The sequence below is a fragment of the Tursiops truncatus genome, chromosome 7 (assembly GCF_011762595.2).
Source record: "Tursiops truncatus isolate mTurTru1 chromosome 7, mTurTru1.mat.Y, whole genome shotgun sequence".
NCBI lineage: Eukaryota > Metazoa > Chordata > Mammalia > Artiodactyla > Delphinidae > Tursiops > Tursiops truncatus.
The window spans coordinates 35,425,205-35,447,373 of NC_047040.1; the positions used below are offsets into that span (position 1 = coordinate 35,425,205).

General features: G+C 38.9%; 1 protein-coding gene across 9 annotated transcripts in view; it reads left to right on the plus strand.

The window, feature by feature from the left end:
- FTCDNL1 (formiminotransferase cyclodeaminase N-terminal like) overlaps window positions 1-22,169 on the plus strand; it is a 109,017-nt gene that overhangs the window by 46,590 nt on the left and 40,258 nt on the right. For 6 of the 9 annotated variants that reach the window (XR_004527397.2, XM_073807433.1, XM_033859913.2 and 3 more), the window contains exons 2-5: window positions 1,391-1,517; window positions 1,654-1,758; window positions 4,174-4,269; window positions 5,805-5,957. Coding sequence is in view for 7 of the 9 variants with exons in the window: in XM_073807433.1 (XP_073663534.1) it covers window positions 1,403-1,517; window positions 1,654-1,758; window positions 4,174-4,269; window positions 5,805-5,957 (469 nt within the window). In the remaining 2 variants the exon portion in view is untranslated. The remainder of the gene's footprint in view (window positions 1-1,390; window positions 1,518-1,653; window positions 1,759-4,173; window positions 4,270-5,804; window positions 5,958-22,169) is intronic. The other 3 variants (XR_004527398.2, XM_033859916.2, XM_033859918.2) reach the window with 2 other exon arrangements.

The window sequence follows — 22,169 nt, forward strand, 5'->3', positions numbered from 1 at the left end:
AATTATGTTGGGAAAGTGCCTGATGAGACAATTAAGCTACATAAACACACTGAAAACAAATGAAAGCCAGAAGACGCCCACACCCCTTGTGTAAAGCAATTTTTTGTTTACATAAAAACGAGAGATGTCTGAGCTGCTTTATTACAACAGTGTTATTAATGTCTACAAAATCCTAATGACCGTATTTTTTATGAATTTTCAATCATGAGATGATGGTCACGATATGAAAACTTGAACTAACCATGAAGCCCTGTATCCCCTCTTAGGTTAAAGTGATCAGGCCAACGAACAATCCTAGTGAACAGAAGCCAGTGGATTTATGCATGGAGAGCACTGTTAATGGCACCACAGCATGTTAGCTTAAACTTACGAGCTTAACGTGTGTCTCAGAGTTGGACATCATTCCCGGCAGTATCCCCACACGGAGAACATTATGTGGCACAAAATGACCCTCATCAAACATTTGCTGATCGAGTTCATGAGGGCCACATTCACTTTTAGCTATATTTAAAAGAGGCGGAAATAGGATGGCCTGATCTTAAAAAGGGGAATTATTTTCTTTTTGTTTTGAGATATTGAAATTTCTTTAGTTCATAGTATCATTCGGGGTATAGAAAGATAACTAGTTGAAAATGCCATTCTAGAGTACTAAGGAGAATCAAAGCAACCACCAAAGCTTGTGTGGAATCATTCCATTTTCAACAAAATCAGTCACATTTTTGGCTGATTATTGAGTAACATATCAGAGTAGTCCATGTCAGCTTTCAGTTCAAGGTACAGAGTCCTGTGAAACAAGATTTTAAGCTGTTATAGGGACTATGGAGATCAAAGTACAAGAGAAATTTAGTCATATAGTTGTCATTTAAAGCCCCCAAATGAGCCCCTTTTGTTAGTTCATATACTGCCCATGGCATGGCCTGTAGAGACACCCTTTCTCTCTGTCAGAGTAGTTTTTGTAAGAATCAGCATATTAAGTAATCTGCCTCATTTCTCTTTTCTGCATTTCCCCAGTAATCTCATTTAACGAAAGTATCATGCCTCTTTGAAAATAGGATTAAACTGTGGAAGACAGTTCTTAAAAGGAGTAACATACTTTAATGAAGAAGTTTCACAGGACAGAATTCAGACTGAGTAACTTGATGGATACTTTATAGTGTTGTTGCTATCTTCATATGTTCATATGTGCATGACCACATATACATGGTTTCCTGGTTGAGTCAATCTGAGGATTTTATCCTTTAGGTGTTACTGAGGAATGAAATAGTGAAGTATTCATATTATGACTGCCTGGTTTCCAAAAAGCTATGATTTTTTAAAAAAGTTTAATGAACATGAAAATATGAATGAACTGTAGAAACCAAAATGAAGGCTTATTTTTCTCCTATTCTAGAAGAAAATTACCATGTCTTCTTCCAGACTGGGGCTCCGTTTGGCTGTCTGTTTATTAAACATTTCAGAAGCCAGAAGAAAATACATTGTTGAGAATGTAGCGAAAGCGGCTCTTCTGGAAAAAAATGGTAGGAACAACAGGCAATTGAAGTGAATATGTAGTGTTTTGATAATACAGTAATTTTTGTACTCTGCTAACAATGTCTATAGAACGCTCTTCTTCTTTCTTCCTGAATTTCCCCCCTTGTTCTTGGGCTGTTACAGCTTCTGCAGGACTCCAGGATACTGAGATAGACGACTTTCTCAGATGTGCACATATGCTCTTCTCCAAACGCCTGCATACAATCCCCAGCATATTTCTTCACATTGGTGAGAGTGTCTGAAATGCACATTATTCAGGATATTGGCAGGCTCCTGAGGAGGATATATTTACATAAAGGTTTAATGTTTCCCTTATGGGCCATTTATGTGATCATTAATAGAATGAGCATAATTGTATATTATGCTTTTTATTCAGCAGGTTAAATAAAAAATAAACTTACCAAGTCCTCTTCAAAAGCACTCCTGCCATCAAAGCCCATGCTGTCATTGCAGCATTAATATTTCTACTCCATTTTCTACGCATAAAGACTCTTAGGCAGTTGCATTTAAGTGATGTGTGTATGATTACTCTGCGATTCAATTCAGAAGACTGAAACTCAAGCCTCCTTACTCCCTGGGCCAGTATTTACTATAAGACATACTACTCTTTCTTTTTTTTTAACCCTTGTTAAAATGTTCATGTGATGACATACAGTTCTAGACATTTGTTTTTACTTTCACACATACACAGGACATAGTGTATTTACAGACTTACAATCACTTAACTTTGTTATTTGAAATCAACAGCTTTTCAGCAACAGGTGAACGCTAGGGTCACAGCCCTAAAGCATTTGAGACAGTTGATTTTCATTTCTGATTGTCATTTTTTATTTGGTTATTGCTTTTCATGAGAGAGAAGTGTTTTCCCCCAGCCCGTTGCTAACGCTGAGCACATTTAAGTTACTGTCTTGCAACTTTGAGGGAGCTGGAAATGTCTGTGAAAATTCCTGATAATTTCTAATAAGAAAGCTCCTCTGGAGTCAGTGTGCAGCTGTGCTTTTGCATTCTCTTTGCAGTAAGAGCCAGCTTGGGCCCCTCATTGTCAGATAGTACATCTAGTGGGATTGGGTGAATGTGCAGAGACATATTCCATGATTCAGTGACTGGGCAGAGACATTTGTGGAAGCCACACACTGATGGACGCCTGGGTCTCAACTCACAGTTTTTATCAGCTTATTAGTGACAGCAGCTCAAACGGAATTATAGCTATTACACTACATTACAAATACCAAACAATTTACTTCTGCTGAGGTTCATACTGACAGCTCCTCCTGCCAACAGTAATTTTTTTTCTATATGCATGCTTAAGAAATTTCAGGAGAGAGTGTTTCATTCTTTCAGCATTTGATTCAATTGAATCATATGAAACTGAGAATAAAAGCTTTTCAGAAGAAGATTTAGAAAGAAAAAATCAAATCAAATCATTTCTTCTAAAAGCTTAAGTATGTTGAAAAAAATACATAAAAAGAGGTTGTATGATCGTGTTGCTACCCATCTTTCATAGTTTTGAAAATGCAGGGAAGGTAGCACTAGTTAAGAAAATGACCTGCTGTTTTACAGATACTTTAAAGGCATTTATTTTTAAGTGAGTGGAATAAAACTATATCACCTATATTTTTTCCAATTAAGCAATGTGAAAACATTTAAATGACCTAAAAGGTCTTATGGAAAGAAAGCTGAATTATAAATTTTAGACCTATACTAGGGCAGGTCTCTGTAGATGCTCATTTGGCTATGAGTGAGTGACATAAGTTTATCTTTTCATGTTATTAAAATTAATAGTGCGGGGCTGCTGTAAGCTCTGTAGTTGCTGCGGGTAACTTATTTTTCCTCTCCTCTGAAAAGATTAATTGTTAAACTGCCAGGGGACAGGGCGACAAAGATATAATGGCATAGTGAAAGCTTTAATTACCGTCTGAAAACTTTTGTCCTTCACTCTGAATTTGCTTTTGTAGGCATACGAGGAACTTTTAAGGAGCCTGAACCAGGCTTGTAAACTTCAAAAATAACTAGAGGGTTATGTGTGGTTGCCATACAAGGGTATGGCAGCTTTCTCCTTCAGGTTACACATTCAAGTGAGTCACAAGCTGCTGAAGGCTGGAAGTCATTAACATCTGAAGGCTGTTGGTGTCCTTTGAAAAGGAGATGGTGGAGTCAGAACAGTTTCTAATAGGCAGGTGCCTGTATCCCAGAAACCTCTGCTCCAGGCACTAATTGGCCTATCCTAGTTTTTCCAGATGTTAGATTTTGATTTCTGGGTTTGAAGGAAAAATTGACAAGGCCTAGAAGATGAGATTGATAAGGAACAGAATTTAGAGTGATATGATTTGACGATTGAAAGAAGAGCTACTGTCTTAGACTGAGTTAAGAGAACTTTGGCAAGTTCAGAAGCAAGTGCCAGAAAAGTTCTCTCGTAGACACCAAAGCCTCGTATCTGAGCTGAGCCATCTGCTTGTATAGGAAGCACTGTAAGAAGTGGATGTTACTGTCCACAAATTTCATGATTAGTCAGTGTCACTTCAGAGGTCACCCCCTAGAATTTTTCTCTTAAACACTTTCTATTTAATTATATCAGAAGAAATAAAGTATTAAGATTTCATCACAGAAGAAAATTCTTGCATTTATGTGTTGCTTTCTTTATAGGACAGAAACATCCTGAGGTATCAGTGCTCAACGTATTTTCTGATCAAGGGTACAACAGATCAGTCATTACAATAGCAGCTTCTGTTGCTGAGTTAGGTAAGATTTCAGTTTCTATTTTTTTACATATGTCTTTTGGTGAAGGGTCAGCTTCAGGTACACCTGAATGCCCTTTAATCACTGATTGCCTGTGTTAATCTGGATACTCCCCTCCATTACATAGGGAGTCTACCTCAAAACTGCATTTCATCATTTTTGTGAACATGTACCGCTCAAACATTTCCCATTTCCTCTTCATTAAAATGAACCTTGGGGGGTCCAATATTTAATAACATTCTTTCCTTGAAGATGATCACATATCCTTTGTGGTTAAGAAAAATATCTTCATGTTTTAACCTGTGAAGTAATAGTGTTGAAGTCAGCCTTGATTTCACTGATAAGTTGACATGGAATGAAACATGCTAAGCAGTTGTGTTTTAGGTTGGGAGCCTGACATCTTGAGTTGGTCCACTGGGTGAAATGAAATGGGTTTCAAGTCTTCTGTTGTAAGGTTTAGTGGGACAACTTGAATTTGAAGGTTCATAATTGTTTAAACAAAAACCTGTATTATTTTAGTATTGCTTGGTAAAGGGTTTAAAATATTTTCTTTTTTAAAAAAAATTAATTAATTAATTAATTTTTGGTTGCATTGGGTCCTGGTTGCTGTGCGTGCGTTTTCTCTAGTTGCTGCGAGCGGTGGCTACTCTTTGTTGTGGTGTGTGGGCTTCTCATTGTGGTGGCTTCTCTTGTTGGGGAGCACCGGCTCTAGGTGTGCGGGCTTCAGTAGTTGTGGCTCGTGGGCTCTAGAGCACAGGCTCAGTAGCTGTGGCTCACGGGCTTAGTTGCTCCACGGCATGTAGGATCTTCCCGGACCAGGCCTCAAACCTGTGTCCGCTGCATTGGCAGGCGGATTCTTTACCACTGCGCCACCAGGGAAGTCCTAAAATATTTTCAAATAAACTTGACTTCAACTTAGCAGATTTTTCAAAAGGTATATTTGTTTGGAAAACAAAGAGCTGATAGATAGTTCCCAGCAGATGTAGGACCGATTACCTTCCTTATTGTTTAGCTCTCTTGCCAAATGGTCATACTGCACTGCAAATAAAAACTCATGGTAATAACATAACACTCTGATGTGTCTATAATATGTATTTAGATAGAATAATTTAATGAAAAATCTAATTATAAGAGCAGAACTAAAATACGCTTTTAAAAATTTATGTTTGTGTGTATATTTTATTATAAATTCATAAAATATTCTGAAAATAACAAGGAATTTTATCAGATTAATCTGATAAAATTGAAAAAATTTAAAGTAACCAATTGTAAAAAAAATACAATACAAAGTTTCTTAAGACTGATAAACTTTGTATACTTCCTCCACTTTGGGGAGTAAGGAGTTAGAAGAAATGTGAAACTTTGTTACACTTGGGAGGTGGGGAGAGGGGAAATGTTGGGTCTTTCATTTTTCTTTATTTTGGATGGATAAACAATCTTCTCTACGTATTACAGAAAAACAACTGGTGGGACAGTAATAAATATAGCTACTTCTTTAGATGCGATTGAAAGTTTAATGATTTTTTTTTTTTTTTAAGGCAATTCCGTTCTAGCTGCCTGCCTGGAGGCCTTCCAGTCAATTGATATGGAGGTTCAAGAGGGGATCCATCCTTGCCTGGGAGCAGTGGACCTGATTCCCATTTACCCTCTCTCTGGTGTTGGAGTGGAAGAGTGTGGAGCTGTGGCCAGAAGTAAGAGAAAGTTTGGGGTAGTGTGTTATTCCTTAATGGAAACCATTTTTACAAGTCAGAACAGGTTGTGACAATATAATCACTCCTCAGTTCCCTGGGAAAAGTCAACCTTGAAGAATTGTATCAACAGTAAGCTTCCATGGGTTGCAGTGGCACACTGTGTCGCTGTGACTCATCCTTCCACTTTCTACCCCATGACGCTGTGGAACACTAAATGCTGTAGGATGCAGCAAATCAACCATTGTGACCCTTACAAATTCACGATAGACCATGAGGAGACAGCAGTAGTCTCTAATGAGTTCTTTAGACTCTTCAGGGCAGGACGATGGTGTGTTTCACCCATCTGTGTCCTATTTTCTTGAGCAGGAGTAATGATGAGGTTGAAAACCCACTTAAATGTTAACTCCTACCCCTTTTTCCTCTGATTTTTTTTTCTTTTTTCCTTGTGCACAACGCTCTTTAAGGTTTTCTTTAGAACTGAACTGTCACATGCTTGATTTCAGCCCCATGGGCAAGTTTAATTTGGAAAATTTGAGCTATGTCACTTGAGGTGTTTTTGAATTAAGCAAATTGGGAGAAAAGAAAGACCTTTTGCCTGGACTGTCTAGCTAGTTAATTATGAGATGCAGAGACTTTAACCTTTGGGGAAAAGTCCACCTTAGGATGATTGCAAACTTCTCTGTATGACCTCAGAAATCCTCTGTGGTGGTGCCTCACTTTTAGGTAATAGGGAAATGTCTAACATTTGGGTTGTAGATTTGGACTCTAGCTGAGCTCCATCAAGCGCTAGAAATATGAAATGAGACTTGTTTCCAAAGGTGTATCTCATTCCATGTGTTGCATTTTAACATGACCTAACAATCGATGGATTATTTCCCAGAGAAATCATGGCCCAAAATTTGCTTTACTTTTCATCTAAGAAAGAGTTAAAATTCAGCATGGGGGAAAATGCATTTCACACAAAAATGAAGAGTTCAGAATTGTCCAGACCAGAATAATGATTTTAATGTCTTCAAAAAAATTATGTTCAATTACATTAAATCTCAAATTAGCTAGTACATGAAGTTCTTCATTACATCAGGACTAGTCCACCCCAGATGTTTGGCCAGAGTAGGAGACAGTTGACAACAGGAGGGTCTGGACACAGTATTTCTCCCTTCCTTTGCCCTTTTGCTTCATTGGCAGCTACTGTACCTCATGATTTAAAGATGGACATTTCTAATTAAATGAGAGCTCAGCTGCATTCTTGAACTAATTTATAACATTCGATTTGAAATGTAATAGCTTCAATCTTCATCTGATTAAAACCAGTCATATACTGTACATGGTTACTATTTTGATGCTCCAACATGCAGTTTTTATTTTTACATTCTCCTTTCTACACAGCTGTTTGTCTAATATCATCCAATTTTTTTTGGTTTGTGTTTTTTTTGTTTTTTTGGTAACAGCATGCTCAGGCATTCGTATGAGGCAGAAGTATTCGTGTTCTAGGATCTCACTGTTTTCAGAACAGTGACAGGATGTTTTTCACTAGAGTAACCCCTTGTCAGGGAAACCATGTTAAAATAATAATTTAACTAACTTTCTTTGGGAGGAAGGGCAATGGAGAACATTCCAGTGACATAGAAGATAGTTGATATTGACATGTGTAATTCATGTATGTTTTATATGCAAAAATTCTGGATAATATATATTTTAGAGCTTTTTTTAAAAAAAATTTATTTATTTATTTTTGGCTGTGTTGGGTCTTCGTTTCTGTGTGAGGGCTTTCTCTAGTCGTGGCGAGCGGGGGCCACTCCTCATCGCGGTGCGCGGGCTTCTCACTGTCGCAGCCTCTCTTGTTGCGGAGCGCAAGCTCCAGACGCGCAGGCTCAGTAGTTGTGGCTCACGGGCCCAGTTGATCTGCATCATGTGGGATCTTCCCAGACCAGGGCTAGAACCTGTGTCCCCTGCATTGGCAGGCAGATTCTTAACTACTGCGCCACCAGGGAAACTCTATTTTAGAGCTTTTTGATAGCAGCTGGAAGCTTGCTTATTCCTTAAGGAAGGGATTCTTAAAGTGAGGTCCAAAGTTCATGTTCAGGGGACTTATAAATAATGTCAAAATCACTTGTAAGTTTTTATGATGTGCATTTGTATATACATACATAGATACACACACTCATAATTTTGCATATAATTTTAGTTTAAGAACTTCTAGAATAAAGGGCACAGCAATGCAGAGTCCTAGAGGTGGAAGCAGCCTGAGCTTAAGGACCTGAAAGGACTGCAGTGTTGCTGGCTGAAACTTAGAGATGGGGTGGGGTGGGAAGGTTAAGAAATGAAGCTCCAGAGGTAATCAGAGGCAAGGTCATGAAGTCTTATATGCCAGGTTAAGGAGTTCACACTTTATCCTAAACGCAGTGGAAACTGTTGGAAGAGTTTTAAGAAAGAAAGTCTATGATTGGCTTTGAACATTAGAAAGATAACTTTGTGTGTATGATAGAGAATGGACAATGAGCAGGTAGATCAGTCTGGAAAGGTGATGGTGGCCTAAGATAATAGAGAATGGAGAGAATGGGGAGACTCCATAGGAGGTTGGGATATGAGCAGTGGTATGAAAGTGTCTTCACTTACAGATGCTGCCATGTAAAAAAAGGTGACACATAGATCTAGTCTATATTTATTTAAAGCTTATAATTTAAAAAAATGTTTTGGACTTTGGTTTTCATTTTCTATAAAACCACATTTGATCTATTAGGCTCCATTTCATTTTTATCTGTATTATGTCTCTAAAATTTTTCTCCTCCTCCCTTTTTCCCTTCTCCATTCCATCCTTCTCTCTCTCCCTTCTTTCCTCCTTCCGTTCCTCTCTTTGCTTCTTTTTGTTGTTATCAAAATGATACATGAACATGGTTAAAAGTCAAATCTACAGGGTTTGTTCCCCAAACTCTAGACCTACATAACTTCCCTTTCCTCCTCACTCTGTACACACTTCAGTTTCCTTCTCCCCTGAGCCAAGTACTTTCAACTCTTTTATTATTTAGGATTCAAATCCAGATATCTGAATATCATATCTGTATTGGTACTTCTTGTTTTTTTAAGTTTTAGGCATTATCTGTCGACTTCTCACTTCAGAAGATGAGAATTTAGCTTCCTTTCACCCACCTCTCACCCCCAGCACGCGCGCGCGCACACACACACACACACACACACACACACACACACGTTTCCCACTTACTTCCGAATTCTCCTTCCTCACCATATAGTTATATCTTGGAACAGTATTTAGTGGTCACATTATTATAACTGTGTAAACATTATTTACAATGAAGTATTTACAACGTTATTATTTTACCCTTTCTGTACAACCTTTTCTTTTTGCTGCAATTGATCATTATCTTTTTGATTGTTTGCTTACTTTTTTATATACTTACCACTGGTTTAACCCCACACTCTGTCACTAATGACATCTCTCCATGCATTCAGATAGAACACACCATGTATTGACTGTTCTATAAATTTCATCTTCTTAAAAAAAAACAAAAACTATCTTTTAGGGGAATTCCCTGGTGGTCCAGTGGTTAGGACTCTGCGATCTCACTGCTGAGGGCCTGGGTTCGATCCCTAATTGGGGAACTAAGATCCCACAAGCCGCACAGTGTGGCCAAAAAAACCCCCAACTTTCTTCTAGAACTCTCTGATCTGGTTCAGTTAGGACGATTTACTCTCAATTTGTTGAGGATGACTGTCATCATGGCATCTCCCATTACTTTTATCCTGGGTGTTCCCTTCATCTTTCTCTATTTTGGATCCCCTGGTTCCTGAATCCCATATCTTCTCTTTTTTTCCCCCTTCTTTTATGTCCTTGTTTTGGTGGAACATATCCTCTACTACCTTTCCAAAAAACAGTGGGGTGGGGGCAGGGAGAGTACATTTTTGAGAACTTACATGTCTGAAAATGCCATTATTCTACCTTCACACTTAATTTTTAGTTTAGCTAGGTATAGAATAATAGGTTACAAATAATTTTCCTTTATTTTGATGATGTTGTATCAATTCTCATTTCCATGTTGCTATTGAGACTTTTGAAGCATTATGATTCCTGATCTTTGTATGTGACCTGTCAGTTCTCACTGGAAGCTTGTAAGATCTTCACTTTGTTCCTAGTGTTCTGGAATTTCTGTGATGTGCCTTTGTATACGTCTGTTTTCATTCATTATGCTGGATAACTGGTAGACCCTTTGAATTCTTGAAACTTGTTCCCCAGTGCTGGAAGTTCTCTTGAGTTATTCCATTGATATATTTTTTTAACATCTTTATTGGAGTATAATTGCTTTAAAATGGTGTGTTAGTTTCTGCTTTATAACAAAGTGAAGCAGCTATACATATACATATATCCCCATTTCTCCTCCCTCTTGCATCTCCCTCCCACCCTCCCTATCCCACCCCTCTAGGTGGTCACAAAGCACCAAGCTGATCTCCCTGTGCTATGCGGCTGCTTCCCACTAGCTATCTATTTTACATTTGGTAGTGTATATATAAGTCCATGCCACTTTCTCACTTTGTCCCAGCTTACCCTTCCCCCTCCTTGTGTCCTCAAGTCCATTCTCTACATCTGCCTCTTTATTCCTGTCCTGCCCCTAGGTTCTTCAGAACCATTTTTTTTTTTTTTTTTAGATTCCATATATATGTGTTAGCATACGGTATTTATTTTTCTCTTTCTGACTTACTTCACTCTGCATGACAGTCTCTAGGTCCATCCACTTCACTACAAATAACTCAATTTTGTTTCTTTTTATGGCTGAGTAATATTCCATTGTATATATGTGCCACATCTTCTTTATCCATTCATCTGATGATGGACACTTAGGTTGCTTCCATGTCCTGGCTGTTGTAAATAGAGCTGCAATGAACATTGTGGTACATGGCTCTTTTTGAATTATGGTTTTCTCAGGGTATATGCCCAGTAGTGGGATTGCTGGGTCGTATGGTAGTCCTATTTTTAGTTTTTTGAGGAACCTCCATACTGTTCTCCATAGTGGCTCTATCAGTTTACATTCCCACCAACAGTGCAAGAGGGTTCCCTTTTCTCCACACCCTCTCCAGCATTTGTTGTTTGTAGATTTTCTGATGATGCCCATTCTAACTGGTGTGAGGTGATACCTCATTGTAATTTTGGTTTGCATTTCTCTAATGATTAGTGATGTTGAGCATCCTTTCATGTGTTTGTTGTCAATCTGTATATCTTCCTTGGAGAAATGTCTATTTAGGTCTTCTGCCCATTTTTGGATTGGGTTGTTTGTTTTTAGGATATTGAGCTGCATGAGCTGCTCATAAATTTTGGAGATGAATCCTTTGTCAGTTGCTTCATTTGCAAAAATTTTCTCCCATTCTGAGGGTTGTCTTTTCATCTTGTTTATGGTTTCTTTTGCTGTGCAAAAGCTTAGAAGTTTCATTAGGTCCCATTTGTTTATTTTTGTTTCCATTTCTCTAGGAGGTGGGTCCAAAAGGATCTTGCTGTGATTTATGTCAGAGAGTGTTCTGCCTACGTTTTCCTCTAAGAATTTGATAGTGTCTGGCCTTACATTTAGGTCTTTAATCCATTTTGAGTTTCTATTTGTGTATGGTGTTAGGGAGTGTTCTAATTTCATTCTTTTACATGTAGGTGTCCAGTTTTCCTGGCACAACTTATTGAAGAGGCTGTCTTTTCTCCACTGTATATTCTTGCCTCCTTTATCAAAAATAAGGTGATCATATGTGTGTGGGTTTATCTCTGGGCTTTCTATCCTGTTCCATTGATGTATATTTCTGTTTTTGTGCCAGTACCATCCTATTTTGATTACTGTAGCTTTGCAGTATAGTATGAAGTCTGGGAACCTGATTCCTCCAGCTCTGTTTTTCTTTCTCAAGATTGCTTTGGCTATTCACGGTCTTTTGTGTTTCCATACAAACTGTGAAATTTTTGTTCTAGTTCTGTGAAAAATGCCATTGGTAGTTTGGTAGGGATTGCATTGAATCTGTAGATTGCTTTGGGTAGTTTAGTCATTTTCACAATGTTGATTCTTCCAATCCAAAAACATGGTATAACTCTCCATCTGTTTACATCATCTTTAATTTCTTTCATCAGTGTCTTATAGTTTTCTGCATACAGGTCTTTTGTCTCCTTAGGTAGGTTTATCCTAGGTATTTTATTCTTTTTGTTGCAGTGGTAAATGGGAGTGTTTCCTTAATTTCTCTTTCAGATTTTTCATCATTAGTGTATAGGAATGCAAGAGATTTCTGCACATTAATTTTGTATCCTGCTACTTTATGAAATTCATTGTTTAGCTCTAGTAGTTTTCTGGTAGCATCTTTAGGATTCTCTATGTGTAGTATCATGTCATCTGCAAACAGTGACAGTTTTACTTCTTTTCCAATTTGGATTCCTTTTCTTTCTTTTACTTCTCTGATTGCCATGGCTAAAACTTCCAAAACTATGTTGAATAATAGTGGTAAGAGTGGACAGCGTTGTCTTGCTCCTCATCTTAGAGGAAATGGTTTCAGTTTTTCACCATTGAGAACGATGTTGGCTGTGGGATTTGTCATATATGGCCTTTATTATGTTGAGGTAAGTTCCCTCTATGCCTACTTTCTGGAGGGTTTTTATCATAAGTTGGTGTTGAATTTTGTCAAAAGTTTTTTCTGCATCTGTTGATATGAACATATCATTTTTCTCCTTCAATTTGTTAATATGGTGTATCACATTGATTGATTTGCATATATTGAAGAATCCTTGCATTCCTGGGATAAACCCCACTTGATCGTGGTGTATGATCCTTTTAATGTGCCGTTGGATTCTGTTTGCTAGTATTTTGTTGAGGATTTTTGCATCTATGTTCATCAGTGATATTGGCCTGTAGTTTTCTTTCTTTGCAATATCTGTTCTGGTTTTGGTATCAGGGTGATGGTGGCCTCGTAGGATGAGTTTGGGAGTGCTCCTCCCTCTGCTATATTTTGGAAGAGTTTGAGAAGGATAGGTGCTAGCTCTTCTCTAAATGTTTGATAGAATTCGCCTGTGAAGCCATCTGGTCCTGGACTTTTGTTTGTTGGAAGATTTTTAATTACAGTCTCAATTTCAGTGCTTGTGATTGGTCTGTTTATATTTTCTATTTCTTCCTGGTTCAGTCTCAGAAGGTTTCTAAGAATTTGTCCATTTCTTCCAGGTTATCCATTTTATTGACATATAGTTGCTTGTAGTAATCTCTCATGATTCTTTGTATTTCTGCAGTGTCAGTTGTTACTTCTCTTTTTTCATTTCTAATTTTATTGATTTGAGTCTTCTTCCTTTTTCTTGATGAGTCTGGCTAATGGTTTATCAGTCTTGTATATCTTCTCAAAGAACCAGCTTTTAATTTTACTGATCTTTGCTGTTGTTTCCTTCATTTCTTTTTCATTTATTTCTGATCTGATCTTTATGATTTCTTTCCTTCTGCTAACTTTGGGGTTTTTTTGTTCTTCTTTCTCTAATTGCTTTAGGTGCAAAGTTAGGTTGCCATTGATATTTCTTCCATTTTCTCAATTCTTTCTGGAAGCTCCATATTTGGATATTGGAAGTCTTGTATTGGTTCTCTACACTTACTTTCTCTTTTTTAAAATCACTTTATATTTTTATAATAATTTCTTACAAATTTCCTCTACTTTATATCCCAAGCCTTCAATAAGTTTTTCATTTCCTCTATATAGTTTCCAAGTGCTTTTACTCTCTGAATGTTCATTTTATTTTTTTATTCTAAATAATGTCCTGGTCATGTCTCATGAATACAGTGTCAGTGAATAATTTTTGACAGTTTCTTCTTTCTGCATGATGTCTGTTCCCCAACATGCCCCACCCCCCGCATCCACACCACCAAGGTTGCTTTCTCCTGTTTGTTTTAAAGGCTTTCCTCAGATGTCAGGTCATCATTGGTTGGCTGCTTACTCTAAGAGTGGACACTAAAGGACTGAATGGATAATTTGAGTATTTAGGTGGGGTTTGTCAACTGTAGGCCGATCTGGCTGCGTAGTTTCTATAGGGAGCATCCATTTCAGTATCTTTGGGGTCTTTCCTCTTGGGCTGTTCAAGTTTCTTAGAGAAGGATTCTCCAGTCTTCAGCCTGGAGTATACACACAGCTGTCCATGATTTAGGAGTTGAGTTGCAGAAGAGGGCTAGAAGAGTCACCGCATTTAGTGTGTAAATGTTCCCTTAATTCCCCTCTTTTCATGAATCCCCTACCCTCAGCTGTATCCCGCAGCCCAGACACCTTGTGTTTTTACCTCTTGTGTCTTCTGCCAGTTGCCTGTCTGTGTGGAGGGGTTGGGATCTAACCACTGCTTAACAGACTTTCCACCATTTTCCCTGTTTTGAGCTATGCCTTTACCTTCTCTCCCAGAGTGAGGTCACCAGTTCTGACCATTTCCAGGTACCAGTGCTCTAAGTCAGGCTGCTTCTCTGCTGTCTGGGGTCTGCTGAATCTCCTGCTCTTCTCATATCTGCTCTCCAAGTTCCAACGCCATTGCTTCTTCTTCCATTTCTATTTGTTTGAGTGAATCAATGCTTTAAAAAATAGACCTCTTTACCATCTGTTTCCTGGGATATTTGGAAGAAGTGAAAGTAAACATAGGAATCTACGCTCCCATCTCTACTTGGAAGTCCCTACTTCTCTAATTCCTCTTGGTGATTTTGATTATCTTAGATCCTTCAAGAGCAGGGAATTCACCTAATTTGGAACCAAAGGTAAATTTACAGTAACATTATTCTTTTTTCTGACTTCTAACTCAATATTGAAGGTATTTAGTCTCAATTTCTGGGCTTCAATAAATTTTGTATAGACAGTTTCTCCAAAGGATTACTGTGGGCTATCGTGCTGCCTGTATGTTTTCCACATCTTCCTTACTCGATGGTTCACCTGCAGGAGCCAGCGTCTCTGAAACATGAGCTTGTTTCTCATGTACACACAAACCTTCCTGAGAAGGACAGAGTGAAGGTGGAGGGGAGGGGTCAGGGCAGAAGGTGCTCAGGCAAATCCCCCCAATGATTTGCCGGTGAAAACGGGCTTAACTAACATGTAGGTTCATAATATTCAGCTTTTTTTTTTTTTTTTTTTTTTTTTTTTGCGGTACGCGGGCCTCTCACTCTTGTGGCCTCTCCCGTTGCGGAGCATAGGCTCCAGACACGCAGGCTCAGCGGCCATGGCTCACAGACCCAGCCGCTCCGCGGCATGTGGGATCTTCCCGGACCGGGGCACGAACCCGTGTCCCCTGCGTTGGCAGACGGACTCTCAACCACTGCGCCACCAGGGAAGCCCCATAATATTCAGCTTTAAAAGTCTGGACCATAGCTATAAAATTTGTAAATCATAAGGAAACTTGCTTTTTGTTTTATGTCATTAATCAAATGAAATAAGGTTTATATAATGCTTTATAAATTGACATTATTTAGAATATTGGAAAGATAAAATGCTAGTTAAGTAAGTTACATAAGTAAAGATTTAGCTCTTACATGATTGAGTTTTTTTGGATTTATCTTAAAATAGATACAACATTAATGAATTTGATTAGAATTATCAGCCTTGTTAGATGATTTTTTGAGTATTTTCATGGCTTGGAGGACATGTGCCATGACAGATTCACACAACATCAACACTTGTGTGATAGTCTTAAGACCCTTCGATTACCTTATTACAGATTGTCAAAACATGGGCTGATCTGGCAAATCAGGAACAACTTTTCACTTCAAGAATTTTCTACTCTGATTCTCCAGTTGCTATGGAGATTGTCTCATAAAACAGCCTTGAATTTTGTTGAGATTAGTCAGTTTAGATGTTGGGTTCTGATATAGTTCTCTCCACCATTAGTACTACCTTCATTGCCATAGCATAAAAGCAATGGTTGATTTTACAAGCATATGTTAACATAGTTTAGGACATAGCATTTACTTTGACAATTATAGGATACTGCCACCATATAAAAAGCTGAAAAAAAAAAGGGATTGCGCATTGGGAAAGTACATAAAATATCAAAATTGATTTCCAGCAACTTGAGTACATTCTAACTATGAAGGAGAGTTACCAGGTGTTCATAAATGCATATTGCTACAAGCTTAATAAATGCAACAGGATTATATCAACCACTGTAAAACAGAGCTACTAATGAGAAAGGAAAAGACCAAATGAGAGAACTAGGATAAACTAACCTATTCTTCCATGACCAGCAATTACTGATGCACACATCCATACTTGAAAAAGCTGCTCTCTTTCTCTCACTTTGGCTCTGCAGCAACCTGAAGTCCAAGTAAATTAATACCCCACAGGCACCCCTTGGCCAGTGGGAGACCTGAGCTGGTAGACGGACAATTCTAAGGCCCATTCCAGCAAGACCAAGCCCCAGTTGCTCGTAGCGATGACTAGCTTGATAACACACCCTCGTGTTGGCTTTCCCTTCTTCCCTGTTTTACTCTTGGTATATACTGAATAGACTTTATTGAACATTTTGACAGGAATAAATGTACCATAAGAATCTTCTAATTGGGATGAGTAGGTGGAGTGCATGAAACCTTTGCTGTCTGACTGTACACTTCTTGTAATTCTTCCCCAGTCTATAGGTCTATAGTTTAAAACTGGGAGACTGCCCCCACCACCACTTCACCTAGGGAAGGGGTCTCCTAGAATACTCAGGATCAAGCTGTGGGTCACTGTGGGAGATGTTAAAAGTTTAGGGGTTCTAAGTTTTCTGATTTTCAGTATATATATATATATATATAGCACCCAGAGATTAAATTTATGTTATTGCTGACGGTGTTTTAGAGAATTGGGACCTAATAGGGGATTTATAGCATATGATGGATATGATGCTAACTTTTTCAGCCCAGACTCCTAACCTTGGCTACGCTTTTCCTGAATTCCTTTTCCTTTCCGTCTCTCCTTCCTAGCATATACAGTGACTTCCAGTGTCAAGACCACTAGGATCAGAAAATTCTAAGGAAATAACATAGTCATGCTAGTGGCTTTGATGGACCTATAAGATCAAGTGCATCAACCCAAGTCTCTGCACACCCTCATGCGCCCACCACCTGGTCTCCAGTGGGCAAGTAAGGGTGTGCTTCTCAGGAGACCCAGAGCATGTGATAATAGTAATAACGACAACACATGGTTATCATGATGTGCTATTATAATGATTATAGCATTATTTTTAATTAGGTTCTCATTTATTGTGTGACTCAAAATTGCATATATTAAATAACTCACTCTCCAATTTTAATTAACCAAGAAATACATAGTAGGATAATATCTCAAGATGATAATTGTTGTGCCTCTCTTTCCCCCATAGCTTATGCGTGACTGTTTCCTGGACAGTCTTGAGTTATTTGCTACCTTGAGGGGTATAGAATTGTTATAGTGAGAATGAAGAAGTAACAGTGTTCATGTTTGAATTTTTGACAACCAAAAGGAGAGGGCTTGGAAAAGCAGGTTACAAAGTTTATTCCATCACAATAGAATAAAGAAAGAAGGAAGGCCACCTCACTCCCTGCTCCCAGGAAGATGAGGACTCAGGGTGGGATTTGGGAGGAGAGCATTACAAATAGTACACTTCTTCCTTTCCCAAATCTTGAACCAATTCGACAGTAGAGAAAGGCAGATGAGAAGTGGAAATACTAACTTTACTACTGTTAAAACTAAAATGACAGCTAGGCTTCCCCACCTGGAGAATTAGACAGACTCATGCAGCCAGTAACAGGCAGCACTAGACAGCACAGGCCCGACCCTGGCAAGCTAATGACAAGGAGGGGGTGGAGCGGAATGTATGTTTCCTGCTGACAGCTAGCGCCTAAGAAGGAAGAGGGGAGAGGGGAGTAGGCCTATGCAAACCCAGCTTCTCTCCCAAACTCCCCATCAGGGAATGGATGTTGGAAGGAAGCAAGGCCAATGTTTTAATTTTCTAAGGCTGCAGTAACAGAAGTGCCACAGACTGGGTGGTTTAAACAACAGAAATTTATTGTCTCACAGTTCTGGAGGCTAGAAGTCCGAGATCAGGGTGTCGGCAGGGTTGGTTTTTTCTGAGTCCTGTGAGGGAAGGATCTGTTCCATTTTGGCTTGTGGACGGCCCTCTTTATGTTCACATAGCATTCTCCATGTATATTGTCTGTGTCCAAATTTCCCCTTTTTATGAGGACACTAGTCATATTGGATTAGGGCCCCACTCCATTCCAGTATATGACCTCATGTTAACTAATTATATCTGCAATGACCCTATTCCCAAATAAGGTCACATTCTCACGTCCTGGCGGCTGTAAATTCAGCAGATGAATTTTTTCAGGGGGCACAGTTTAACTCATAACAGCCAGCAAGACCAGCAGGACTCTCTCCATGTGGAAGTAAACATCAGTAGTGGGCAGGAAGCATTTTCCTTCAAAAGGAGATTTAATGTGGTGGGCATGGGTACGTGGAAATGAGCATCCCCTGAGAGGTGGTAAAAAGGAGAGGGATTGTGGGCAGGGGGGTGGGAGGATTTGATCTGTTTTGGGGGCATGGGGATCAGAGCACTTGACCTGTTTTGGGGGCAAGCGGCAAGAATTAGGGCTAGGCTTGAGACTACTAAGAGGTGGTTGAGTGGTGTCAGTGGCCAGTGGCCAGGAAGATGGAGGATGTAGGGGAGCCAAACACATACAAGGAGACCAGGCTACCTCATGTGAACTATTTGTTTGGCATTTGGAGAGCTGTAGTTGGATGGAAGAGCCACCTTAACTCTTCCTTGCTGTGGGGAGTGGGCTTTATACTGAAGGCTGTTTACACATTGCTGATACATTGGCCAGCAGAAGGATTCCTGACCATCCCCAAAGCTTAGTCATGTCCCATCTGAACTACTCTTTGGGGCAGTCCCAGCTTCTTAATATCCCGCCTGAAAGGGAATGAGAAGTCCTTACAAAGAGGGTGTACTATATGGAAGCGACAGGCCAATTCCAATGCCCCCCACCCTTTACACATGTGTATGTATGTGTGTGTGTGTGTGTGTATATATATATATATACATATATATATATGCACATGCCCATAGTTTTTTGTTTGTTTGTTTGTTTTTTTGCGGTATGAGGGCCTCTCACTGTTGTGGCCTCTCCCGTCGCGGAGCAAGGCTCCGGACGCGCAGGCTCAGTGGACATGGCTCATGGGCCCAGCTCCGCGGCATGTGGGATCTTCCCGGACCAGGGCACGAACCCGCGTCCCCTGCATCGGCAGGCGGACTCTCAACCACTGCGTCACCAGGGAAGCCCTGCCCATAAGTTTTTGATCAGTGTGATCTAAACAGTTACATCACATTGAATGGCTAGACAGGGAAGCCAGATGGTAAGTGGACAGAACAAGAATTTTGCAGCTGAATAAACCTGAGTTCAAACCCCAGGTCTCCTACTTATTTGCTAGCTGACTTTAGGACAGTTGTTTAGTCTCTTTTAGTCTTTTTGGTTTTGTATCTATACAATGGGGAATAATATCATTCTGTCAGGATGGTTATAGAAAATAATGCCCACATGTAAAGCCCCTGGTCCCCTACCTCCCACCAGTAAAGAGCTGTCACTATTTTTAGTGATTCACTGTGGCCTTATGGAGAGGGTTGCTGAGCAGTGGGGACCCAGGCTATCCCCCTCCCCATAAAGAGAGTGGATGTCTCTTCTCTGTTTTATGTTATCAAGATCCCAAATAAAGTCACCTTTTGAGGAAAGGGATTGCGCGACAAGATGTTTGAAAACCACTGGGCAGGAGATCTCTGAAGTGCTTTCAGCTCTAAAATTCTAAGTCCTAGAGCAGACAGCTTCTTGCATATCAGTTCTTCATTTGCAAAATGGTATTCAGCACATATTTCAGAGAACTGTTATGAAGATAAATGGAGAGGTATTTGTGAACATCCAAACAGTGTTGGAGTGCCTGTTATGTTTCCGTTTACCATAGTAAATGCTATGGTGACTATAGGAGAAGTATAATAGAGTTCCTTCCCCCAAGAAAGCTGGACCATGAAATCTGTACCTGAAACAGTTGAGAGCACCATAGGACAGAATAAAATAAGTGACTGGATACAGTGTAAGTTACATATGTGAGGTCACTCAAGAAAGTGTAATTCTTTAAACAAACAGTATCGTGTCCTCACAGAGTGGTAATTATATCAGCATATTCCCTGCAAAGGAATAACAAGCTCTTTGTATACACATCTCCATGAAGGTATACGTTATATTCAAAGAAATAGTAAGATTCTTGGATTCTTGGATATAAAGACATAAGTGTGGGGCAGTTCCCTGGTGGCCTGATGGTTGGGATTCTGGGCTTTCACTGCCGTGGCCCGGGTTCAGTCCCTGGTCGGGGAACTGAGATCCCACAAGCCATGCAGTGCAGCCAAAAAAAAAAATAGAAAGAAAGGAAGGGAGGGAGGGAGGGAGAGAGGAAGGAAGGAAGGAAGACATATGTGTAAAATATGTCCCAGACTACTAATATACCATATTTTTATGGATACCTATATCTCCATGAAATTGTGTGGTTTACTAAGGGTTTGGGGGCACATAATTCTTATGTTTTTGATAAGGATAGAGGATAGGTCCAATTTTTTCATTCTATAGCTAGAAAACAGACGTAGAAATATTAAGAAACTTACTCATAGTTTTCCATCTAGACAGCAGCAGAACAAAGGATCCTCACAACTGTTTATTTGCCAGACCTTGCCTGGAACTTTTAATTCTCTTTTTCAGAATTTCAAACATTACAGGTAAGGTTAAAGTTCACCTCTGGCCATCAACTATATTCCTGGTTCCCTGAACCACCCCTCTGAGTTATGGTTATCATATGCTCACACTCAATCCAGAATTTTCCCCATGCTTTTATTTATACCTATGTATGTACTCATAAATCCAATATAGTATTTCTTGTACGTGTTTGTAGTATAAATGCTATTGTACTATACTTTTAAAATTTTTTAATTTAATTTAATTTTTTTATTGAAGTATAGCTGATTTACAGTGTTGTGTTAGTTTCAGGTGTACAGCAAAGTGCTTCAGTTTTATATTTATATATATATATATATATATATATATATATATATATATATATACACATTCTCTTTTCAGATTCTTATACTATAACTTTTATTCGGCAAGATAGCTTGGAAATTTATCCATGGTGTTACATGTAGCTCATTCCTTTTAACTGCTGTATAGTTATCATAGTATGCATATATTACATTTTTTCTATTCCCCTATTTATAGACACTTAGATTGTTTCTCATTTTTTCTAATACAAATAGTGTAGCAGTGAACACTCTTGAATATACTTTCTTGTATACAAATGTAAGGATTTCTCTAGAGCAAATAAAAAGGAATGGATCATTAGGTACAAACATTTCAAAATATTTTTACAGATTAATTTTTATATGAAAATTAATCAAATGCCTATCCTGACCTCATTTCCATTAATACATAACAAGTTTCTTCTTTGCATTTTATTTTTTACTGCCATGCCAATGGTAAATTGACAGCTCAGAAACACAGTAAAATTACTTTCTCTTAGCAAGTACTGTTTGTTTCGAATTATAGACGCTGTTATCAGCATTGCATTATTTGTAAGTTTATTTGTCCTTTAGAAATGAAACGTGATAGAGTAAACAGTAGCATCCAGTGATACGCAGTAGAGTTTTGTTTTACCCCCTAAATTGTTTTCTGCTCCCTCAAGAAAGAACAGGCAACAGAATGTGTCAGTAGAAATGCAATTTAGGAATTGCACTTGATCTTGTTTTTCAGTCTAATGTTTCTGTTCTTTCATCATAAAGATCAGCTGCATTTTATTTTTTTCCAGTGCCTTAGAATAACATCCAGTTCTAGTCAGCATGTTTAATGTACTTCTCAATGATGTTCTAGCACAATAAATTTTCGTATCTCGTGCATGTGTACATATGGTAAAAATTTCTTCAAGTTCTAGCCATGTGGGGGAGGAATATTGCGGTTACTTTGTTAATGCAGTGTGTGTGTTGGAGTGGTTAAGGCCCCGTGCTTTAACTCTCAGCGCTGGGCGTAATGAGATGGCTTTGATGGTGGCGTAAGAGTCTGGTAGGATGGTCACAGCTTCACACTTCAAAGCCGAGCATATGGGGTGAATACTGGGTAGCTTTGTGCTCTTTGGGGATGGTTGGGAGACAATTCTTAACAGCTCTGTTTAATGAAGACATTGGAAAAGAAACACTCC